At 32.7% G+C, this 19,879-nt stretch overlaps 1 protein-coding gene across 2 annotated transcripts; it reads left to right on the top strand.

Moving 5' to 3' along the window:
* Positions 1–1,011: 1,011 nt before the first annotated feature.
* On the top strand, positions 1,012–19,628 carry LOC118185770 (uncharacterized). 2 transcript variants are annotated; one of them, XM_035355676.2, is made up of 3 exons: positions 1,012–1,346; positions 14,396–14,513; positions 17,674–19,628. In XM_035355676.2, the coding sequence occupies exons 2-3, from the start codon at positions 14,402–14,404 to the stop codon at positions 19,212–19,214; spliced, it is 1,653 nt and encodes a 550-aa protein (XP_035211567.1). In that variant the 5' UTR covers positions 1,012–1,346; positions 14,396–14,401; the 3' UTR covers positions 19,215–19,628. The 2 variants fall into 2 exon arrangements, with proteins under 2 accessions (XP_035211567.1, XP_085678210.1); XM_085822084.1 differs by lacking the exon at positions 1,012–1,346 and adding an exon at positions 1,680–1,797.
* The last annotated feature ends 251 nt before the right edge of the window (positions 19,629–19,879 follow it).

The following is a 19,879-nucleotide window of genomic DNA, read 5'->3' on the forward strand; positions in this document are numbered from 1 at the left end:
GAGCATTAGATGGTATAAACTTCCAAGTTATATGTTCTTCTCTTGCTTCAAGAAAAATTTTCCCAAAATCAATTAACGCAAAAGCACTGACAGCTCCTTTGAAATTAGTTCCATTATCATTGTATACGACTGAAGATTTCCCTCTGTAAGCAACAAAACGATGAAAAGCTAGTAGAAATGTCTCCGTTGAAATGGATGTCACTAATTCGAGATGGACGGCACGATACACCGCACAGGGGAAAAGAGCAATCCAAGCTTTTGAGTTATCTCTTAGAATCACTGGGCCAGCAAAATCCACTCCTGTTATTTGAAATGAAGCAGCGTCTTGAACTCTATCTGCTGGTGGTGGCGCAGTGGGAGGATTGTTACCTTTAGCTGAAAATCGCTTGCAAATAATGCAAGATCTCAATACATGTTTAACGGCTTTCCTTCCGCAGAGAATTCAGTATTTCTCTCTTAAAGAATTTAAAGTGTATGAGACACCAGCATACCCATTTCTCCGGTGATCTTCTAAGCACCATCACAAGTGGATGTTCTCCTGGTAAAATTGATGGCGTTTTAAATTCTTCATGATCATCTCTTTTGAACTGGTATGATCATCTGATTTCAATCGTATAACACGTTACAAATACGTCAAAAATGAAATTCAGTCCTCATTATTCAAAGATAAAAATAAAATATAAACAAAATAATAACTTACGTTTGTAAATATTTGAAAGATACAATTTTTCACACCTGTATTCCGTCTCCATCCATGGCCATGTTTCGAACCAGCTAAACGTTTCAGTGAAACATTATTTTCATTATTTCTCATTTACTGTTTAAATACTTATTATTTTCAACAACAGAATATTTCCTCGATCATATTAATATTTTTTAATAATATCTGGCTTTCATTGTTTATATCAGTTAAAGGCGGGAAAGTACTTTTGATGAATACATTCATGAAAAAATTCATAAACAAACGCATCACTTTCGGTTCCAAAACAGGAGAAAATCACCTCAACTTACCTATACGTAGTATTGTAAATCCCGATAAGTACAGGCGTTGTAATAGTAATTTTGCCGCGTTCTTTGCTTCGCATTTATTTTGTGAAACTAATATTTTACTCTAAAAAAAACCCACCAAGTTGTAAAAAAAAATTATGCAGTGATGTTGGTGCAATGGTTATGCGCCAGAACGCCGATATTGGATATCTTTACATGGAAGACAAAAAGCGCGTAAACTAAGCCTACCTTGAAATAAACCGCTACAAGGTATTCTTTGTAGTAAGCATCTGATTTGTTGATTTTATGTGCTATCTCATAAAGAAGACTTGGATAAAAGTGGTGACGAATTTCAGAAAGTAAGTAGTTTAGCTGAATAAAATGTTTTTATTGTTCATTTCACTAAATTCATTGTGGAAGGCGGTGTGTCATTCAATAGATATACCTTTGTTTTGTTTCAATGTCATGCGTGTTTGAAATTTCAGCACTTCATTTTTATACCCAAGATCTGTAAATGATTTCAGTACCGAGCACTTATACGCAAAATTGTTTTTAATTTCTCCAAATTTAATTTCTGACTAAAAAAAGCCGTTGCTTTTTAAAGCTTTGTTTATTACGATGTTGGCGATGTAAAACGTCGCCAAATTTCGAAAAGCGGCTTCATCGTTTGGTAAGAGAAGGCGGTATCGGCGACTTTTTTGAATTTTCAACTTCTAGTGACACATAATGTATTCGTTTGTGAAAATGTTGTATTTTTGTTAAATTATATTGCTAATGATGCATAGAAGATTTTTTGATGCATTGTAAAAGGTCTGGTGTTTGAAAAATTTTGTCTATATGAAAGCTTAATTGTGAATATATTTGTTACCTTGTGGTGTATATATCGTGTACCGTTCATGTATGCGTTTCTTGTTTCATTACCACGTGTTAATATTATAATAACGTTTTTATTTTTTGTAAAGTTATACGTAATACTGTATAAAATTGTTTTCGAATCTGTTTTGTAATAACTAAGCGAAAGTCAATAACGTGAAATTAATAACGGAACTGTAAGAACTTTGCTATTTCATATGCATGTACTGGTATTTAAGAATTTTTAAATACATTTATAAATGTAGTCATCAAACCTATTTTCAAGATTTATTCGTTATGTACGGTAAAATTACCAATATTATGCGTTTAAATTTTTAGTATCATCCCTTCTGTGTTCAGCTGTAGCCTGTAACACTTCTGTTTTGAATATAATTGACGATTTTAGCTGAATTTTTAATATGATGAGATATATGATAATCATTATTTTTCATCAGACATATTTCTTCGTATTATAATATGTATATATATATATTATATGTAATGCTTTTAAGATTTTAGGAGTTAAAAATTCCCAAATTACATTTTTAGTGATTCTAACCCATTACTTACTGTTCTTAACGAGCAGAGTGTAGTGATCAAACCTATTTTCAAGATTTATTCGTTATGTACGGTAAAATTACCAATATTATGCGTTTAAATTTTTAGTATCATCCCTTCTGTGTTCAGCTGTAGCCTGTAACACTTCTGTTTTGAATATAATTGACGATTTTAGCTGAATTTTTAATATGATGAGATATATGATAATCATTATTTTTCATCAGACATATTTCTTCGTATTATAATATGTATATATATATATTATATGTAATGCTTTTAAGATTTTAGGAGTTAAAAATTCCCAAATTACATTTTTAGTGATTCTAACCCATTACTTACTGTTCTTAACGAGCAGAGTGTAGTGATCAAACCTATTTTCAAGATTTATTCGTTATGTACGGTAAAATTACCAATATTATGCGTTTAAATTTTTAGTATCATCCCTTCTGTGTTCAGCTGTAGCCTGTAACACTTCTGTTTTGAATATAATTGACGATTTTAGCTGAATTTTTAATATGATGAGATATATGATAATCATTATTTTTCATCAGACATATTTCTTCGTATTATAATATGTATATATATATATTATGTGTAATGCTTTTAAGATTTTAGGAGTTAAAAATTCCCAAATTACATTTTTAGTGATTCTAACCCATTACTTACTGTTCTTAACGAGCAGAGTACAGTATGAAAATAATAGCAATTGTATTTGCAAAAAGTTGCAATAGAAATGATTTTAACGTCATATATTTTGAACCGGTAAAAGTTTACAATTTGGTGCCCCTTGTTTCTTGGTGATTCTTTTTTGACGCTAAGATCGGCGCTAGGAAGGTACAATTTCAAGAAGGCCGCTGCACAAAACCCAAATAAGAAGTCAAAGAATTGCACAAACTCTGTGTCCATGTACACATCGATCTGTTTTCACTTAGAAAAACATCCTAGAATTGCACAAACTAGGCATTGCGTGCTGCCTTAAATTTGTCCATGTACACATCAATCTATTTTCATTTAAATAAAATCAGGAAGCTAAAACCAAGTTAAAACTATCATGGTAGCCAGGAGTGAGGTTTCATTTCCAGAATTTAGGTCGATGTGTACATGAATACCGAGTATGTGCAATTCTTAAAAACTAGCCAAGCAGTGGGTGATTCTGCACTTCCCCCAACTTATGTAGAGACAGGTTACTAATAAGTACTTGGATTTTACTTCTTTATTAGAAATTGCAGTTCCCTTATTTTTTGGCACCTTAATTTTATATTTATTTTAACAATACAATATTTCCATGTTTCAAAGATTATTGATTACTGTTTCATAGCAGCTGGTTTTTAACCTTGAATGAAAAGCAGTACTCTGTGAAAAGTTTACATTGTTATTTCATGTAAAAGACATGATTTAGAATGTAGTAGTAATCTTTGTTATATATCTTAAGGTGAAGCAGAAGAAATAACTTAATTGATTAATAATAAAAGAATAGAACTAAATATTGCATGTTTATTTTTTAATTCTTCACAGTTTGCTTCATTTGTTTGTTATATTATTATTTGCTCTTGATTCTGGGTTTGAAAAGTACGAGGGCCATCCAGGAAGTAGATTACGTTTCCGTCTGTGTCCGCTAGGGGCGGGGCTAGCGCGGCCATCTTGGGGTCAGAGCGTTGCGCAGCTCAGTCTGCATCTAGCCGTGCTAGTGAGAGGTTCGTGCTGTGCTCCGTTCAGATACTGTGACGGTTTGAAATGTCTGCGTTAATTGAAAATCCCGCGAGCTGCGAGGTGCACTCAGTAATAAGGTTTCTGACTGCAAAAAACTGTAAACCGATAGAAATCTATCGGCAGCTTCGTGAAGTGTATGGGGACAACATTATCACTGAAGGTGGAGTGCGTCAGTGGGTCATAAGATTTCAAAATGGCCGAACCAATGTTCACGACGAAGATCGAAGTGGGAGACCCAGCATAGTGACCGCGAACTTCTCGAAAAAGTCGATGCTAAAGTCCGTGAAAATCGAAATTTCACAATAACGGAACTTTCTTTGAGTTTTCCACAAATTTCGCGAAGTTTGTTGCACGAAATCATCAGCGAAAAGCTTGGTTACCACAAGTTTTGTGCAAGATGGATTCCAAAAATCTTGACAGAGGACCACAAAAATCAGCGAATGGCTGCAGCGTTGAACTTTTTGGACGCTTACCATAAGGATGGTGACTCTTTACTCGATCGCATCGTTACTGGTGGCGAAACATGGGTGAAACATGTGAACTGTGAAACGAAATTGCAATCAATGCAGTGGGGGCACACAAGTTCTCCCCAAAAACCCAAGAAATGCATGCAAACAATGTCGGCAAGGAAGATGATGGCGACTGTTTTTTGGGACAGAAAAGGTGTACTCGTAATTTTGGTGGACTTCCTGGAAAGAGGCACTACAATAAACTCTCAAAGGTATTGCCAAACTCTCCAAAAACTCAGAAGAGCAATTCAAAACAAGCGCAGAGGAATGTTGAGCTCTAAGATCTTGTTAATTCACGACAACGCCCGGCCCCACACGGCAAATGTCACTCGTAAAGTTCTTGAATCTTTTAAGTGGGAGTTGTTTCCTCATCCGCCGTACAGTCCCGACCTGGCACCGAGCGACTTCCACCTATTCCCAGCAATGAAGAAGTGGCTGGCTATGCAGCGTTTTGATGACGACGCACAGCTGCAAGAAGAGGTAACGAAGTGGTTGAAGGCGCAGGCGGCCGAATTTTTCGACGAAGGAATTTCCAAGCTCGTACATCGCTACGATAAATGCCTTAATTTGTATGGTGACTATGTAGAAAAGTAGTATTTGAGTGTGGCTTTCATCTGTATATAATAAAATTTGTTTCCTATACTTTGTTTATTTTTTTATTCCAAAACGTAATCTACTTTCTGGATAGCCCTCGTAGATTCGGTTGAATGTTTATGAACTTTTAATTCTTTGAAAATCGTTATGCTATATAACAGCACCTAATATGCTTCTTCTTTTCCAGAAGCATTCCAACAATTATAATTAGAATAATAACCATCTTTCTGGGAATTTTTTTAAAGATTTAATTTTAAGAATTTATTTTTTTTTAGAGGTTTCATGAATTTTAGGTAAATCCAGATTGTTTATCTAGGTATTTTCCCTAAACTTAATAATATACTAGGATAGCTGATATTGTATTAACATATTCATTGCCAACTTAAATGTGGCAAACTGAGTTTACTTGGCTGCCACGGGTTAATTCTATATATGGTAATTTCAGATAGATAAGGCACCCCGACATATACGCCACATACATGATAATGACTAAAAAAAATTAACATTCATCGGATAAGCTGTACTACAGTACAGTCAAAAGTCTTTAATCCGGACTTGTCGGAACTTCGGCGATTCCGGATTATAGATCATTAGTATAAATCTGGTAAGATGGCTTGCAGAAATTATAAAATTAAAAATATGAAACCGTAACTTATGAAATAAAGAACAGTTATGATCTAAAAAGTATCAAAATTTACAAAAAAAAAAACTTAGTATTTATTTGTTTACTTTATTAAACATTTCTTTCAATGTAAGTTGCTTCGTTTTATGTGATAATATTTTCTCTTTAATTCTATAAACAGACATAATTTCTGGTTCAGTTACAAAGTTCTGCTGTTCAAGTCCTATAATTGCCGTGTCGAGAATACCGACTAATTTGTCAATCAAAATTTTTTTCGTTTTCAATAACCTTTGTGTCACTTTCTTTACTATCGGAAGCGAATTATAATGATGAGGAATTTGATTTAAATCATATCAAAGACGGAGTCCATCGAGATGAAATACTACATTTAGTAAGGAATTATAAACCAAATAAAATAAAAACATCTGCCCTGAAGGTAAGGATAGTGCTGACACATCCAACTTCCAGTCAGAATGGTTAGAGAAACAAAGGATATGCCTTTATACATTTTTTGGAGCAATTCCACTTTTTGTTTGATGGACGTCAAAACATACTTTCGCTTTGTAGATCCTTTGGCAGCTCCAACATTGAAAATTCGACATAATCGAAAATTCAAGCTTACTTTTATAAAATTGCTCTAACAGTCTGCAAAAAATAACAAGCCGGATCCAATTAGAAGATTAAGAAGCAAAGCAATCTGCAACATTAACTGAAATAGATAATTTTAGCTTAGCTTATACCGTCCGTTATACATTAATCGTGCATGCGTGAATGCTTTATCAGTTGACACCTGCACAGAAAGTTTGTAGGTTTGAGGTCCGGATTAACGTCTTTTGACTGTATACGCCAAAACATGGCACCAGCATGACATTCATTTGCTTAATTCTCTTTCATATTGATTAATCATCAGTGATAACATTTAAAACATGAATGTAATTAGTAATGTATAAATAAATAAAAAATAAACATTTTACCATGAACTTGCCAAAAACAAACTGTGCTGATTCGTAATATAAATTATTGTAAAAATATATTGACAGGTGCCCCTTGACAAAAATTGGCGATTTTTGGCAGCTCATGACAGAGTTTGCAATTTTTTGGCTTTGTGTAGCGGTGATTGTTTGTGCCAAAAATCTTTTTTTTTTTTTTTCCCCACAAACTTGGCATTGCGCACTTTCTTGAATTGGCAATAAATGGAACAACTTTGCGATAATACAAGGGGTACCCTTCAGTGTACTCTAATCTGCCGATGTTAATTACTAAACGAAAACGTATGTAAAATCAACAAAAAGTAAGTAATGGAAACTGTGAACCTAATTATTTTTATAGAATTTTGCTGAAATTATTCAGCGAGATTTGTACTTAGTAATAAATATCAGTAAGGTATCCTTACGAGCCTAAATTTTTACTCGCAATGTTGTCACAAATCTGAATGAATTGACTAATTTAAAGATCTTAAATTCTCGAGACTGCATGAATCTGTAGCAAAGTTTTGAATTTGCTTTTCATTTTCAATAAGTGCACCTGTTGCCAGATTGATGTAATCAATAATCTCTAGTGTTTCAAATTGGGCTTGAATCCCGACCAACTTACTGCTTTGATATCTGTATTGAGAATTTCCCCCTTCTTCAAAAGTTTACATTTGAAAATCCTTTGGGAAAAAGTCCATAGGAGAGTAAATTAAGCAACACAGAACAATAATAGTAACTTCTCAATTTAAGAATCGTATCTTTTTCTTATTTGAATAAAGTATCAGTGTCATCTTTTGAAGAATATTTCATTAAGCATATATTTTTTCATTTCAGATACAGCCCTGTTATGAAACTGTAAGAATTAAAGATGATTGAAAGAAGTACATGGGATCGTTATACTTCTCATCCACTTATTTCAGACTTTACTAATTAAAAGGGTACTATTCAGTTTCGAGGGCCGTAAAAAATCGCCAAACTGTTGTTGATGCCAGTGCTGCCAAAAGTAATTGTGGCAATTTAAAAGCAACGCAACCCTAATGCAAGAAAGGAAGTATAATAGTAAATAACTATCTAAGTATTGATGTTTTAATTTAGATGAAAGGTTAATTTCATATAATATTTCGCTCCAAGTTATAGCTAAAGCATAATGTCATCTCATTGGTTGCTCAAACATAATTTTCTATAATTAATGATGCCTTTTCTTTGAAAACATTTTCGGTAAAGTGCAGAATCACGCGCTTATTTCTTTGCCGCTTTTTACAAGGGAATTGGAATTTTGTCAATTTTACTTTTTAAGTGACAAAAGGTCTATGTGTACATAGATAAAGTCAAGGGTGTGCGTAGTGCCGTTTTTGTGCAATTTTGAGATTTTGTTTTAAGTGAAAATAAGTCTATGTGTACATGGATACCGAATATGTGCAGTTCTTAAAACCGCGTCAAGCAGTGGGTGATTCTGCACTTTACCCAAAATTCTATCGCAGACTTTTCATCATAGGCAATTCCCAAATTGTTAACCTTTTCGCAACGGCGCACCTTTGTTTAAGATGCTTGTGCGGGACGGAGGAGAATCGAAGGCAGTCACCATACAGGACGGAGGTTATGCATCGCTAAGCCTAATTTTATAACAAAAATCAGAAAAACAAAAGTTTCGCTTCTAGCATCGTAATTTTTGGTATCATTTTAGGTTATTACTTGAGCTCTTATATACGTTAAAATTAGCCCTTAAAACATTTTTTTCTTTATTTTACATGAAAATATACTTAAAAAATTGCTTATCTTCCAAAATAATTTTCGGAAGCGCTATTCAAATTATTCCAAAGTTTTAATTGATAAAATCCATCAATAAATTTTAAAATTAATAAAAAAAACACAATAAAGACTATTTACAGTAAGAAGTAACAAAATTTAAAATTGAAACGAGTGTGGTAAATCTCGAAGCACAGAGAATTATCACTTTGTAACTCTTAGAAAAAGTATCACTTTTTAACTCTTTAGAAAATGAATCAGTACTCTCAGTTGCGTTAGTAAATGGTTCACTAACCATATTAGGGTATTCTTCCTCTGATAAATAGCGCCTTCCCACCATAATGGACTGGAGGTGAGGCTTTCCTAAATAAAAAAAAGAAGGAACGGAAATATATCTGAAGGCAATGCAAAACGTAAAAAAACTCCACACAGTAACCCTAAAAGACCGTACATAGTAGGCGCAGGGATTTAAAGAACCCACCTCTGTTTACGCTTTCCCTCCGCCCCCCCTCACCCTCGAACAGCTGATGAGTAAAATGCCAAAGTCAAGCAGAATATATCAAACTCAAAATCAGGAACCTAAAACTGTGTTCATTTCAAAAGTAATGGACACAGGATGCCATCTAGTGGCCTTCAGAAAAACGTTCCACCTTAAAATGCGTATACGCATCACTCATCCTCTGAATGCGATCTTTACTGATGCGTGGATGGGACGCCCGGCTGTAAGAGACATTCTTAGGGAATGCGTATATGGGACGCCCGTCCTGAAAAGGTTAAATTCATAGGATATCAAAAAAGGTATTAAAAATTAAACTAGTATTTCAATAGCGGCTTAAGAAATATAGAACTATATAAACTTGCGCAATCTGAAATCAGCGTGTACGCGAGATTTGGCACGCTGTCAAATGGGCATGTTTGCTAGATTTGATGCTTTCGTGCATACATTTTCGCTGTAATTTTTTTATGGCCCTCGAAACCGAATAGTACCATTAAAAGTAACTAATTTTATGTTGTATACAGGAATATAAATTGCAAATACATTCATTGAATTAATATCTATATTCCGTGAACTATATTTTGATAAATCTCATTAAATAAAAAAATTCATAATAATAATTTCTTGCTCCGAAATTTGGGAGGTGTTATATACGGGATCTAACATGCCACATTTAATCCCTACAATTGTGTAATGTTTTGAGGCCAGAGAGAATTTTGAAATTGATGAGTCTTTCTCCTGGGAAAGGATGAAGTGGTGAAATTAAAATTTTAGCTACACATAGTCGAATGAAACTCAAGTGGAGTAAACAAAAAATGAAAAGAAAGTAATATACTTGTATTCAGTCCTAGCACAGGGTCAGTAAACTCGCCATCCTAATAAACATAATATTGAATCCTAGACAGTATGTAAATTAATCATAAAAATTATTGGTACTATTCCATTTTGAGGACCATAAAAGATTGCAGCAAAAATGTATGTGCAAAAGCGCCAAATCTAGCAAACGTGCCAAATCTAGCGTATGCGCTGATTTCAAATTGCGTAAGTTTAGATAGTTTTATATTTCTTAAGATGCCATTGAAATACTAGTTTAATTTTTAATCCTTTTTTGATATTTGATTTAACAATTTGGGAATTGCCCTTGACGAAATGTCTGCAATCCATGTACACATCGACCTATTTTCACTTAAAAAAAATTCCCAGAATTGCACAAAAATGGCGCTGCGCCTATATCACTTAAAAAATAAAAGAAAATTGACAAAAATCCAATTGTTTTTAACCCTTGTGAAAAGTGCCAAATAAATAAGTGGACGATTCTGCACTCAATCGAGAATTTTTTCAAAGAAAAGACATTATTCATTATGGAAAATTATGTTGGAATAACCAACGATATGAAATTATGTTTTAGTGATTACTTGGTTGCAAAATAGCGATGTAGGAATCCATTCAGTTTTATTTAGCTTTTTTTTTTATGTAAATTATAATAATGATCTCAAATAATTATTTCCTCTTATGCGTCATTCAGTTATGTTTAGATTTTTTTTATATAAATTTTAGTAATAAAAAGTATTATATGAAATTAACCTTTCATCTAAATTAAAACAATAATCTTTAGATAGTTATTTACTATCATACTTCCTTTCTTGCGTTAGGCACCAGCGGCCGAGCGGTTAAGTCGCTAAACACTGGTAGTTCGGTCCGAGGTTTGAATCCCGCGAACGGGCTGGCTGCATGGCTGTTTTTCGTGGTTTTCCCCATGTGTAACGTGTATACGAGCCAGTTTCCCTTAGAAAGTCCTCCACAAAGGCATCCCTCCTCTTAGGCAGATAGCCCTAGTGTGCTTTGCCATAATTAAATACACAATATCTTGTGTTAGGGTTGCCGCAATTTTTTTTGGCAGCACTGACATCAACAATAGTTTGGCGATTTTTACGGTCCTCAAAGCGGAATAGTACCAAATTATTACATCATAAACTGTGATAATGTAAAAAAATTCTCTCATCTTGCAGAGTAGAATTTTCCCAATTTGATGATCAATATCCTACAGGAATTATATCTAGTACTTTGTGGTTTTTTAAATTAATGTTTCACGCTTCATGCACAATTATTTATGAGAAGTAGAACATTTTCAAATTTGCTTTTACTGGGTCAAATGCAAGTCTTTTGAACTTGCCAATAGGTATGACCTTGTGCAAAGCTGAATTCTTTGGAAAGTGGTAGAAACCAAGGTATAAATTTTGACAGCTAGCCATTTCTAGGGTGTTTACATGATAAGTTGGCTGAGGAAGCTAGTTCGTAACAGGGTCAATCTGTTTTAATTTTCAAAAGTTAGAAAAGTAGTAGTAACTTGCGTGTGAATGTTCATATGTAGTAAAGCGGAAAATGATAGAAAACAAATTTCTAAAATTTCTTCTTTCTTTCTGGTTTTCTCAGATTCCTTCTCTTATAGTCACGTTAAAAACCACTGCCTTGTTCCTAAAAATTCATAGTAATAGTTTTTAACCCAAAGGGCCAATTTGCCCAGAAGGGCTATCAATTTTGTTTTGGCATTTTGCGTTGATGCACTATAAACAGGGAATCACTTTTTAAATTGTTGCCACCACATATTAGAGCCCTGTATTATATTTTAAGAAAATAATGAAGAATCTGCATAAATGTATGTATGGGCACCTGGAAGCCCAAATTTGGAGTTTGTTTTATTAACTACATTGTAAAACTTTTATGAGTTTTTGATAGAAACTCAACAATTTCAAAGCGAGCAACAGCAGCACTACCGGGAGGGGGGAACATTTTTACCTCCATTGCACGAGACTGTATCAGAAATTCTAAAGATGTGCTCTTTTAAATATTTTGTGATATTGCTGTTGACTTTTATGGTTTAAGTGTGAAGAGCATGATATTTAGTAAATAAAGGTAACACAAAAAACATTAAAAGACGCTCCTTTGAGCATATGGCGGGCACAAGTCAAATACCGAAAATCCGCCAACTCCTGAAATTCGCTCTCAAAATATAAACATTCAGTTTATAGGTTCTGGAAACCGCAACATTGAGTGCGAAATATCGAAGAAAAAATACTTACCGAGTAATAATGAGTCATAACGGAAATACCAAATTATTGACATCATGATTAAGTTTTTTCCCCTCTAATCTGCATCTAGGTAAGAAAGCAGACGATTCACTCAACTCTTCTTTCAAGTTCACGTTTCACATTGTTGTATTTTCTGAGCTTTGTTATTTCACGAGATTATTTAGTGCTGCCCCCCTTTTTGTGTGTGTTCGTATATTTTGTGGATAAATTCAGAATATTTTAAATTTCAGCCTTTTTTAATACAATTACAGATAAGAAATGCACTCATGATTTTACTGCTTGCTACGTTGGAAAATATAAACACATTGCATTGACTGTAATGCAAAAAGTGCAAATTCAGCAGAAGATGGAGATAGGTGCATATTATAGCAGAATCGTATGGAATAGCGACACGATTGTGTATGTTATGCGGAAAAATAAAGAAAAGCTGTTGAAATTTTACAGCTACAGTGATTCTAACACTGGAAATCTTTGCATGAGGCGAAATCGGCAAACCTTGATGCTGTGTATATATAATACAATGAATAATATAATCAATTTATGTATATAATATTAATTTAACGCATATAATAAGTTATTGCAATAACGTATATAATAATTTAATGAAATGTATCTAATATGCCTTATTTCTTTTGCACTTTTAGTCTGAATATTATGATTTATCTTTTCTGTCCTAAAATCTGCACAACCTCTGGTCCCAAGCTTTGCGGATTTCTGGACTTTTATTGTATAAACAGCATCATGAGATGTATGTAACAGGCTGTAGTCTGTGGAAGTCAGTGCTGTTGTGGTCGTCCCGTGGAACAATTGCTTGTCTCTTTCATACAGGAATAACTAGACTGACTACGTAAACAAGGAATATACATATAAGCATTTGATTACAGCTGAGCAGGTGACTGCATTATGTACTAAGAGTAATATTTGGAAAGATGCCTGCACCTCATCGATAACTGTTGGAGATAAGGTCCGTCCAGATAGCTGGATAAGACTGGTCACGGAACCCTTAGCCAGCAGGACCTTTAACTGACACATACATTTTTCTCTGGATTGGCAACAAATCCACTATTCTTCTAACTTTCAATTGTAAACAAACATGCCTGCCATAGTAAACAAAAATTCGGTTTAGCTGCTCTTAAAAAACTTTTAAGTTGTTGATATTTCTACAATTATTTCATGCAGGTTAACTAAAGGCATAAAAATCTTAACCAGAACAACATAATTCAATCATTTTTAAAGCAAAAAATGCACAATTTACAAACATATAAGAATAAAGAAACTGAGCTGAGTAACAGAGTGGATAGTACTTTCGGTGGGGCAGATTGTAATCAAAATGGGAGATGTACATCTACATGTTATAGCAGTCCTGTAAACAGAATTTCAACGTTCTGAGGGTATTATAGTTTTTGAGTTAAACAAGATATGTACTTACACACGCGATGAAAAAATCTCTTCAGAATTCATTTTAAATAAGTTTTATCATTTTTGGGGGGTAGAGAGTTCTTTATTCTGTCCTTACGTACAAATGTCACAAAAAAACATCGTTAAATTGCATTCGATAGCAGTAAAAATGGATATTTGCGTTGAAATATGATACCCGAAAACTTTAGTAATTACAATGCTTCCTTTTTACTTCGTACAAGGAAGTAAAAGGCGTGTCATGTTTTAACGTGTGACGCTATTGCCATATATTGATAATCAGAACTGTGCATCTGTTCAAAGTAACAAGCCGACATATATTACCATCTAGTATGTGAAGATGACAATTTTTAAAGCAAAATTTTCTACTCTGGCATAAATTGACATTTGTGGAAACTTATCTTTCAATGCTTTCCATGTCAACGTACCTATGTGAATTTAGCTTTACTGTAAAAGAGCATGTATTACTGCCTATGGGAGTATGCAAAATTGATAATGAATAAAGAAGTTTTGTAGTAGGTAACTTCTTTTGTTTTTATAAGCTATTTACATGGCTTGCACTTCTACAAACCATACAATTTTTATGCGACTATGCGCAGTCCATCATTATATTGCAGTTTCATTTTGTATGAGTGTAGATTTTCAAGGACAATTTGCCAAATTTTTGACTACATGAAAATTTTTTCTGTTCCCTTTATTCAATTTAGTGAAGTTCATCTGTGTGTATTAAAGTAGTAATTGAGAGTATGTAGCTGTATTCATTATATAAAATGTGTAATATTACATTTTTAATAAAATACATGTTTATGTGTGTATTAGCTGACTTGTGATTGAACTTTTTTCAGCACAAGATGTTTTTAGAAAATAAAATGGTAGATGAGAGAATATCACGGGCAATTGACAATGATCATACTGCAGCAATGAAAGCCCCTGGGGATAGTAAAAAGCATATGCGAAAGAAAAGTAAGACACATTTATATTATATGCATCTGTCAAGATTTAAGCTTATGTAGTCTTAAAATTATTTCTTAGCGGTGGAACTAATACATTGTGAAATAAGTGTAATGCATCATGTTGCTAAGAATGGAAATGTTTGGAATGGGAGTTTTTTAAGTGTTTTTCTGATCTATCAGCTGCATCTAGAATAATGTAGATCCAGCTGATGAGTTATGTATCACTAATGAAAATTCTTATTAGACAGTTTGCAAATAGTCTTCATGTGCTTCTCGTTAATCAATTATTTTTTATTTATTTATTTTTTGTTCTTACTGCAGAAAACGTTCTAATTAAGTTATATGGTTGGTTATTTATATACTCTATAGCTATTAATTTGACAACATTAGATAAGTTTTTTTTTTTTAATCATGGGGAAATGGTTCTTGCCATCAGTAATGTGATCTTATACATAAATGTATGTTTCAGAGATTATCCAGTATTAATGTCATTCATTAGAAAAACAACATTTTCAATTCTGCTAATATTTTTCATACAAAGGCCGTTTAATCATGAAATAATGAAGGATCTGCATAAATGTATGTGATATTTCTCGCATTCTGATAAAACAATGGTATCTAGAGCCCTCAAAAGTTGAATAACGTAATCTTACATAGAATATGGGCATGTGGAAGCCCTAATTTGAATTTGAAATTTGTTTTAATTATCAATTTCATATTTTGTAAAACTTTAACGAATTTTTTATTAACAAACTCGACAATTTAAGAGTGAGCAATGGTAACACTTAGGGGCGAAACCATTTTATCTCCAGCACACGGAGCTGCATATCAGAAATTCTAAAGATATGCTCATTAAAAATTATTTTGCAACATTGTTTAAGTGCAAAAAACATGATATTTAATAAATAAAGGTAACACACAAAATGTTAAAAAGACGCCCCTTTGGACATATTTTAAAATCTGAAACTTTTCAGATTTTTTATTATTATTTATCAATTTATTTATTAAAGCCTGGTTAATCTGGAGTTGACTGTTATTTTTTTATTGAAACTTTTCTCCTTGTTTCCTATAGAGAAAAAAATCCTAACTCATTTAGTGGATAAAAAACATATAATTTGTATTGTTAATTAATGAAAATAGGAGTATAGCATATGTAACAGCATAGTTGTTATTTCTGTTGTAGAAGATAATCTACTTGAAATACATAAAATTAATATAAGATCAATGTATACAATTATACTTAACTGAAATTGGATCACTCATTTTGATCTCCATCCATTAGCAGTGGACTTTCTGCAAGGTTATTTCATTATTTTCCTTTTGTATAATTCTAATATTAGACAGTTTCCTATACACAAGTAGCTTTTGTATGCTTTGTTGTAATTCATTAAACAGTCATTCTGAATATGTAATATATCTGAGCAATATAATATTATGCATCGTATAGTTTAGGAATAAGGTCCAGTGCATTGTGCAGCAACACCACCACCACAGGTTCAGGGTTCGATCTCTGGACTGGGCAAGGTTGACTCATGAGTGGGTCAATAAAATTAGTACCACATTCACTTGGGGGCTAAAAACATGGGGTTTTGTGACAAGCTGACCACTTCTCCAGGGCATATGCTCATGTTACCCCGAGGGCCTATGGTCAAGAAAGCAGATATCAAGGCACTGCATGCCATGGCCCATTAGATCTGTTGCGATGCTGAGTTTAGTATAGCTTAGGAAACATTTGTTTAATCTTTAATCGATGGAAGACTGTAGTTAATTGCAGTTATAAGCTCAAAAATGTACATTTAAACTGTGCAGACGATTACAAATTGAAATACTACATTCTGAATGGAATTATAAAGAAAATTCTTACATGAAATACATCCAGTGGATATATGATACTGCTACTATTTCAAGCAAAAGATGAAGTTTTTAGAGTTTTCTGTATTGAAATCTTAAATTGTTTAATATACCTTTACAATAGTGTGGGTGTTCAATTTAAATAATGCCATTCAGTAGTTAATCTCAGAAATCTCAGAAAATTTTTAGGTCAGGGATTGTTATTTGAATTTTAGATTACTTTGTATCTCGCCAAATGAAGCCCCTTTTTTGGAGGGAGGATAATTTCTTTGACAATACAAACACAAGATTCTGTGAGGTCTTAAATTCTTCAAAATGCCATCTTGAGATTTTTTACTAAAATTCAACTTTGAGAACGTATTTCTTATAGTTACAATATTCTCTAAGTTGAATTGCATTCATCAATTTGACATTATTACTTGAATAAATAGATTATATTTGACTTTTTAGGTTTTTTTTCTTGTTGGTAGTCTTCTGTTATTGGGACCGGATTCATTTGTTAATATTTTAACTTTATAAGTAAGCAGAATCACTCTTAAGTTGTTAAATAATAGACTAATTCTATTAAGTGAATTTTAACAAATGAGCTTTTTCAGTATAGTATTAGATTTGTTTACTTTTTATGTAGTATTGCCACAGTTTTTCTTAATTTACTCATTAAAAAGCATTCATGTCCTTTTTTATGGAAATTTATTATCAAAGTGCATTTGAAAAAATACTGTTGCAATGTAGCATTCAAAATCGAGATGTATTATTTAAATAATAAAGTATAAAACTTGGTGGATACTTCTTTATTTGATGACATGAAAGATTTGAAAAGAGTGAATTTAAAAATATGATTATGAAATACTCATTTTAGAAATAAACTGTTTTAGAAAATAGAATTAGAAAACATGCTAAGAAATTTGAAAATTTTAAAACTTATAAAATATGATAGTGACACGTTAATAATTTGCTATAGATATTTGAATATTCTCAAGAAAAGAGATCACAGTATTTCTCTAAAAGTTGTAGTATGTTACTAGAAGTATTGACTGGATAAGAATATCCAGATGTAGTTAATTATTGGTGGTTGAAATGGCTTATAAAGTAATGGTATTTTTTCAATTTTTTTTAAATTATGCTTGCTGGAATATGATAACCAAAAATGAAATCTGCAGGAAGAAAAGTTCAGTGTTTGATGCCTTTGTAACAAAAAATATGCTAATTTTATTCAGTGTTTTTTTTCTTCTCTTTCTTTCTTACATGCTACTGTTACCTGTAATTAAGGCATCTATTTGTAAAAAAAAAAAAAATTAATTCCAATTTATCTTTTGCAGCTTCTAGCTTGTATTCAACTGATAACATGATTACAGTCTGCATGCTGTGCAAGAAAGCTTTTAAAAATCAGCTCTTTTATCGAAAGCATTTAAGAATACATTCAGAAAAAGCATCTGTCTGTCCAATTTGTGGGAAATCCTTTGCAAAAAAACACATTTTACAGACACACATGCAGACTCATGGAAAGCATCAATTTCAGTGTCATTTGTGTCACAAGCGCTTTAGTCAGAAAGGTAATTTGAATCAGCATTTAAAGTTCCATACTACTAAAAAGACTTACAAATGTAACATGTGTGACAAAGATTTTTATCAGCAGGAGCATCTGAAAACTCATATTCGTCATCATAACAATGAGCGACCATTTGAATGCGAAATTTGTCACAAATCTTTTAATATAAAAAGTTCACTTCAACGTCACATGAACTGTCACACAGGTGAGAAACCTTTTATCTGTGATATATGTAACAGGGGGTACACTCGTCGATCAGTTCTTATGTTGCACATTCAGCAGGTGCATGAAAATAAGAAGCCTTTCCAGTGTGATGAATGTCATTTATGTTTTTCACAAAAGGGTAATCTCCAAGCTCACTTTCGAAGAAAACATTTGCAGCCTAAGTCAGAAGGTAAGCGAAGCAAAGACAAAGATGGAGGTAAAGGAAAGCGGAGTATTAAAAGACAGCATGGTAGAACTAATTCCAAAACTGTTAAAATATGTACCAATAAAAACTTTGTTTCGCATTTTCCGCATTCTGGTGAATCATCAAAAAGCAAATTGAACAAATCTAGAATGGACAATACTACACTTCACAGCTATGCAAGCAAGGTTAAATCCATAGTTAATCGTAATTCGAGAGCACAAGTCCGTATACCAGATGACCAAAAGATTGTAAACAAGTCCCCCTCTAAGTCAAGCCCTACTTATGAAAATGGGAGTGTAAAGGAACAAATGAATGGCCAGTCTACATCGTACAATTCTCTAAAATTCAATTTAGCGTCCTTTGATAACAGTAGCTCTTGTAGCCTTTCTGATGAAACTGTGGATATTGGTTGTAGTTCAAGCAGCAGTGAAGACATTCCAGAATTAAATTTTCCCAGTATCTTTGAAAATCATGCTGATGCACCATATGATATCAAGGCACTGCCTGATGATTTTGATGCTCTTCTGGATGGGAGAGGTTGGGAAGAATATATGTTGGTAGATACTGATAATATATTAAGTTCAGCACTTCCACATTATGATCTTTTATGTTCTCCTACTAAATCCAATATTGTATTATCAAAAACTTCTTCTGGTGGACCTGAAGAATTGTTCAGTATCCCTTGGAATGATGACTATACAACTAATCCATTATTTACTGCTGATGATTTAGATGAGATCAAAGATATATCTAGCATTTGTAGTGTTAACTCTACAATCCACAATACCTTGGAAGGTATAAAATTTGATCCAGAGAAAAGGGTTTATAATAACCAAAACTCAAAAACTGCCAGTCATTATATGCAAAAATTAAACCCAGCTGGATCATCTATACAAGTATAGACCTGATTTTTATAGCCTACATAGCTGTCAAACCCCCATCTTTTTATCTCTGGGATTATCCCAAATATATTCATTTTCTTATCTATAATATGGCTTATATATAACCTCATTATTGTGCAAGTACGTAATCTTTTTTGCATGTTTCTGCATGCAAAGTTTAAAATTTTTAACTTTATATTAAAATATTTTTTCTCATAAGGAATTTTTGTAATACTTAATGAAAAAATATGAAATTTCTTTATTTAACTGTCAAGAATCTTTAAATTTATTAAAAATAAATATTAATTCATAGTTATTTATTAAGTATTTCAAAGGTCAAGGTTTGTCAGCTATGTTTCTTGTATGTAGCACACAAAGTACCTAACACTGTTATCCCTATTACCATCCTGTAATAAATTTTCTTTTGAGAATGTGCCCAGAATTTTTTAAAACAAATCATCCATGCAAATTTGAAACAGTAAATGCAACTCATTCATTTAAATATACTCACCAGAGTTGTAACTATTAATGTTACTAATAACAAGCTGCTTTATAAAAATTAAGTCTCATTAAAAATGAGTTTTTTTTTTTTTTTTTATATTTGGACAGTAAAAATACTGTTATTTAAACAAAAATAGCTTTTCTAATGTTCCAGATATAATACATAATTAGCTAACAATATTATT

Source organism: Stegodyphus dumicola, chromosome 8 (genome assembly GCF_044657685.1).
Source record: "Stegodyphus dumicola isolate Sdum_Otavi_A_Nest chromosome 8, ASM4465768v1".
Classification (NCBI taxonomy): Eukaryota; Metazoa; Arthropoda; class Arachnida; order Araneae; family Eresidae; genus Stegodyphus; species Stegodyphus dumicola.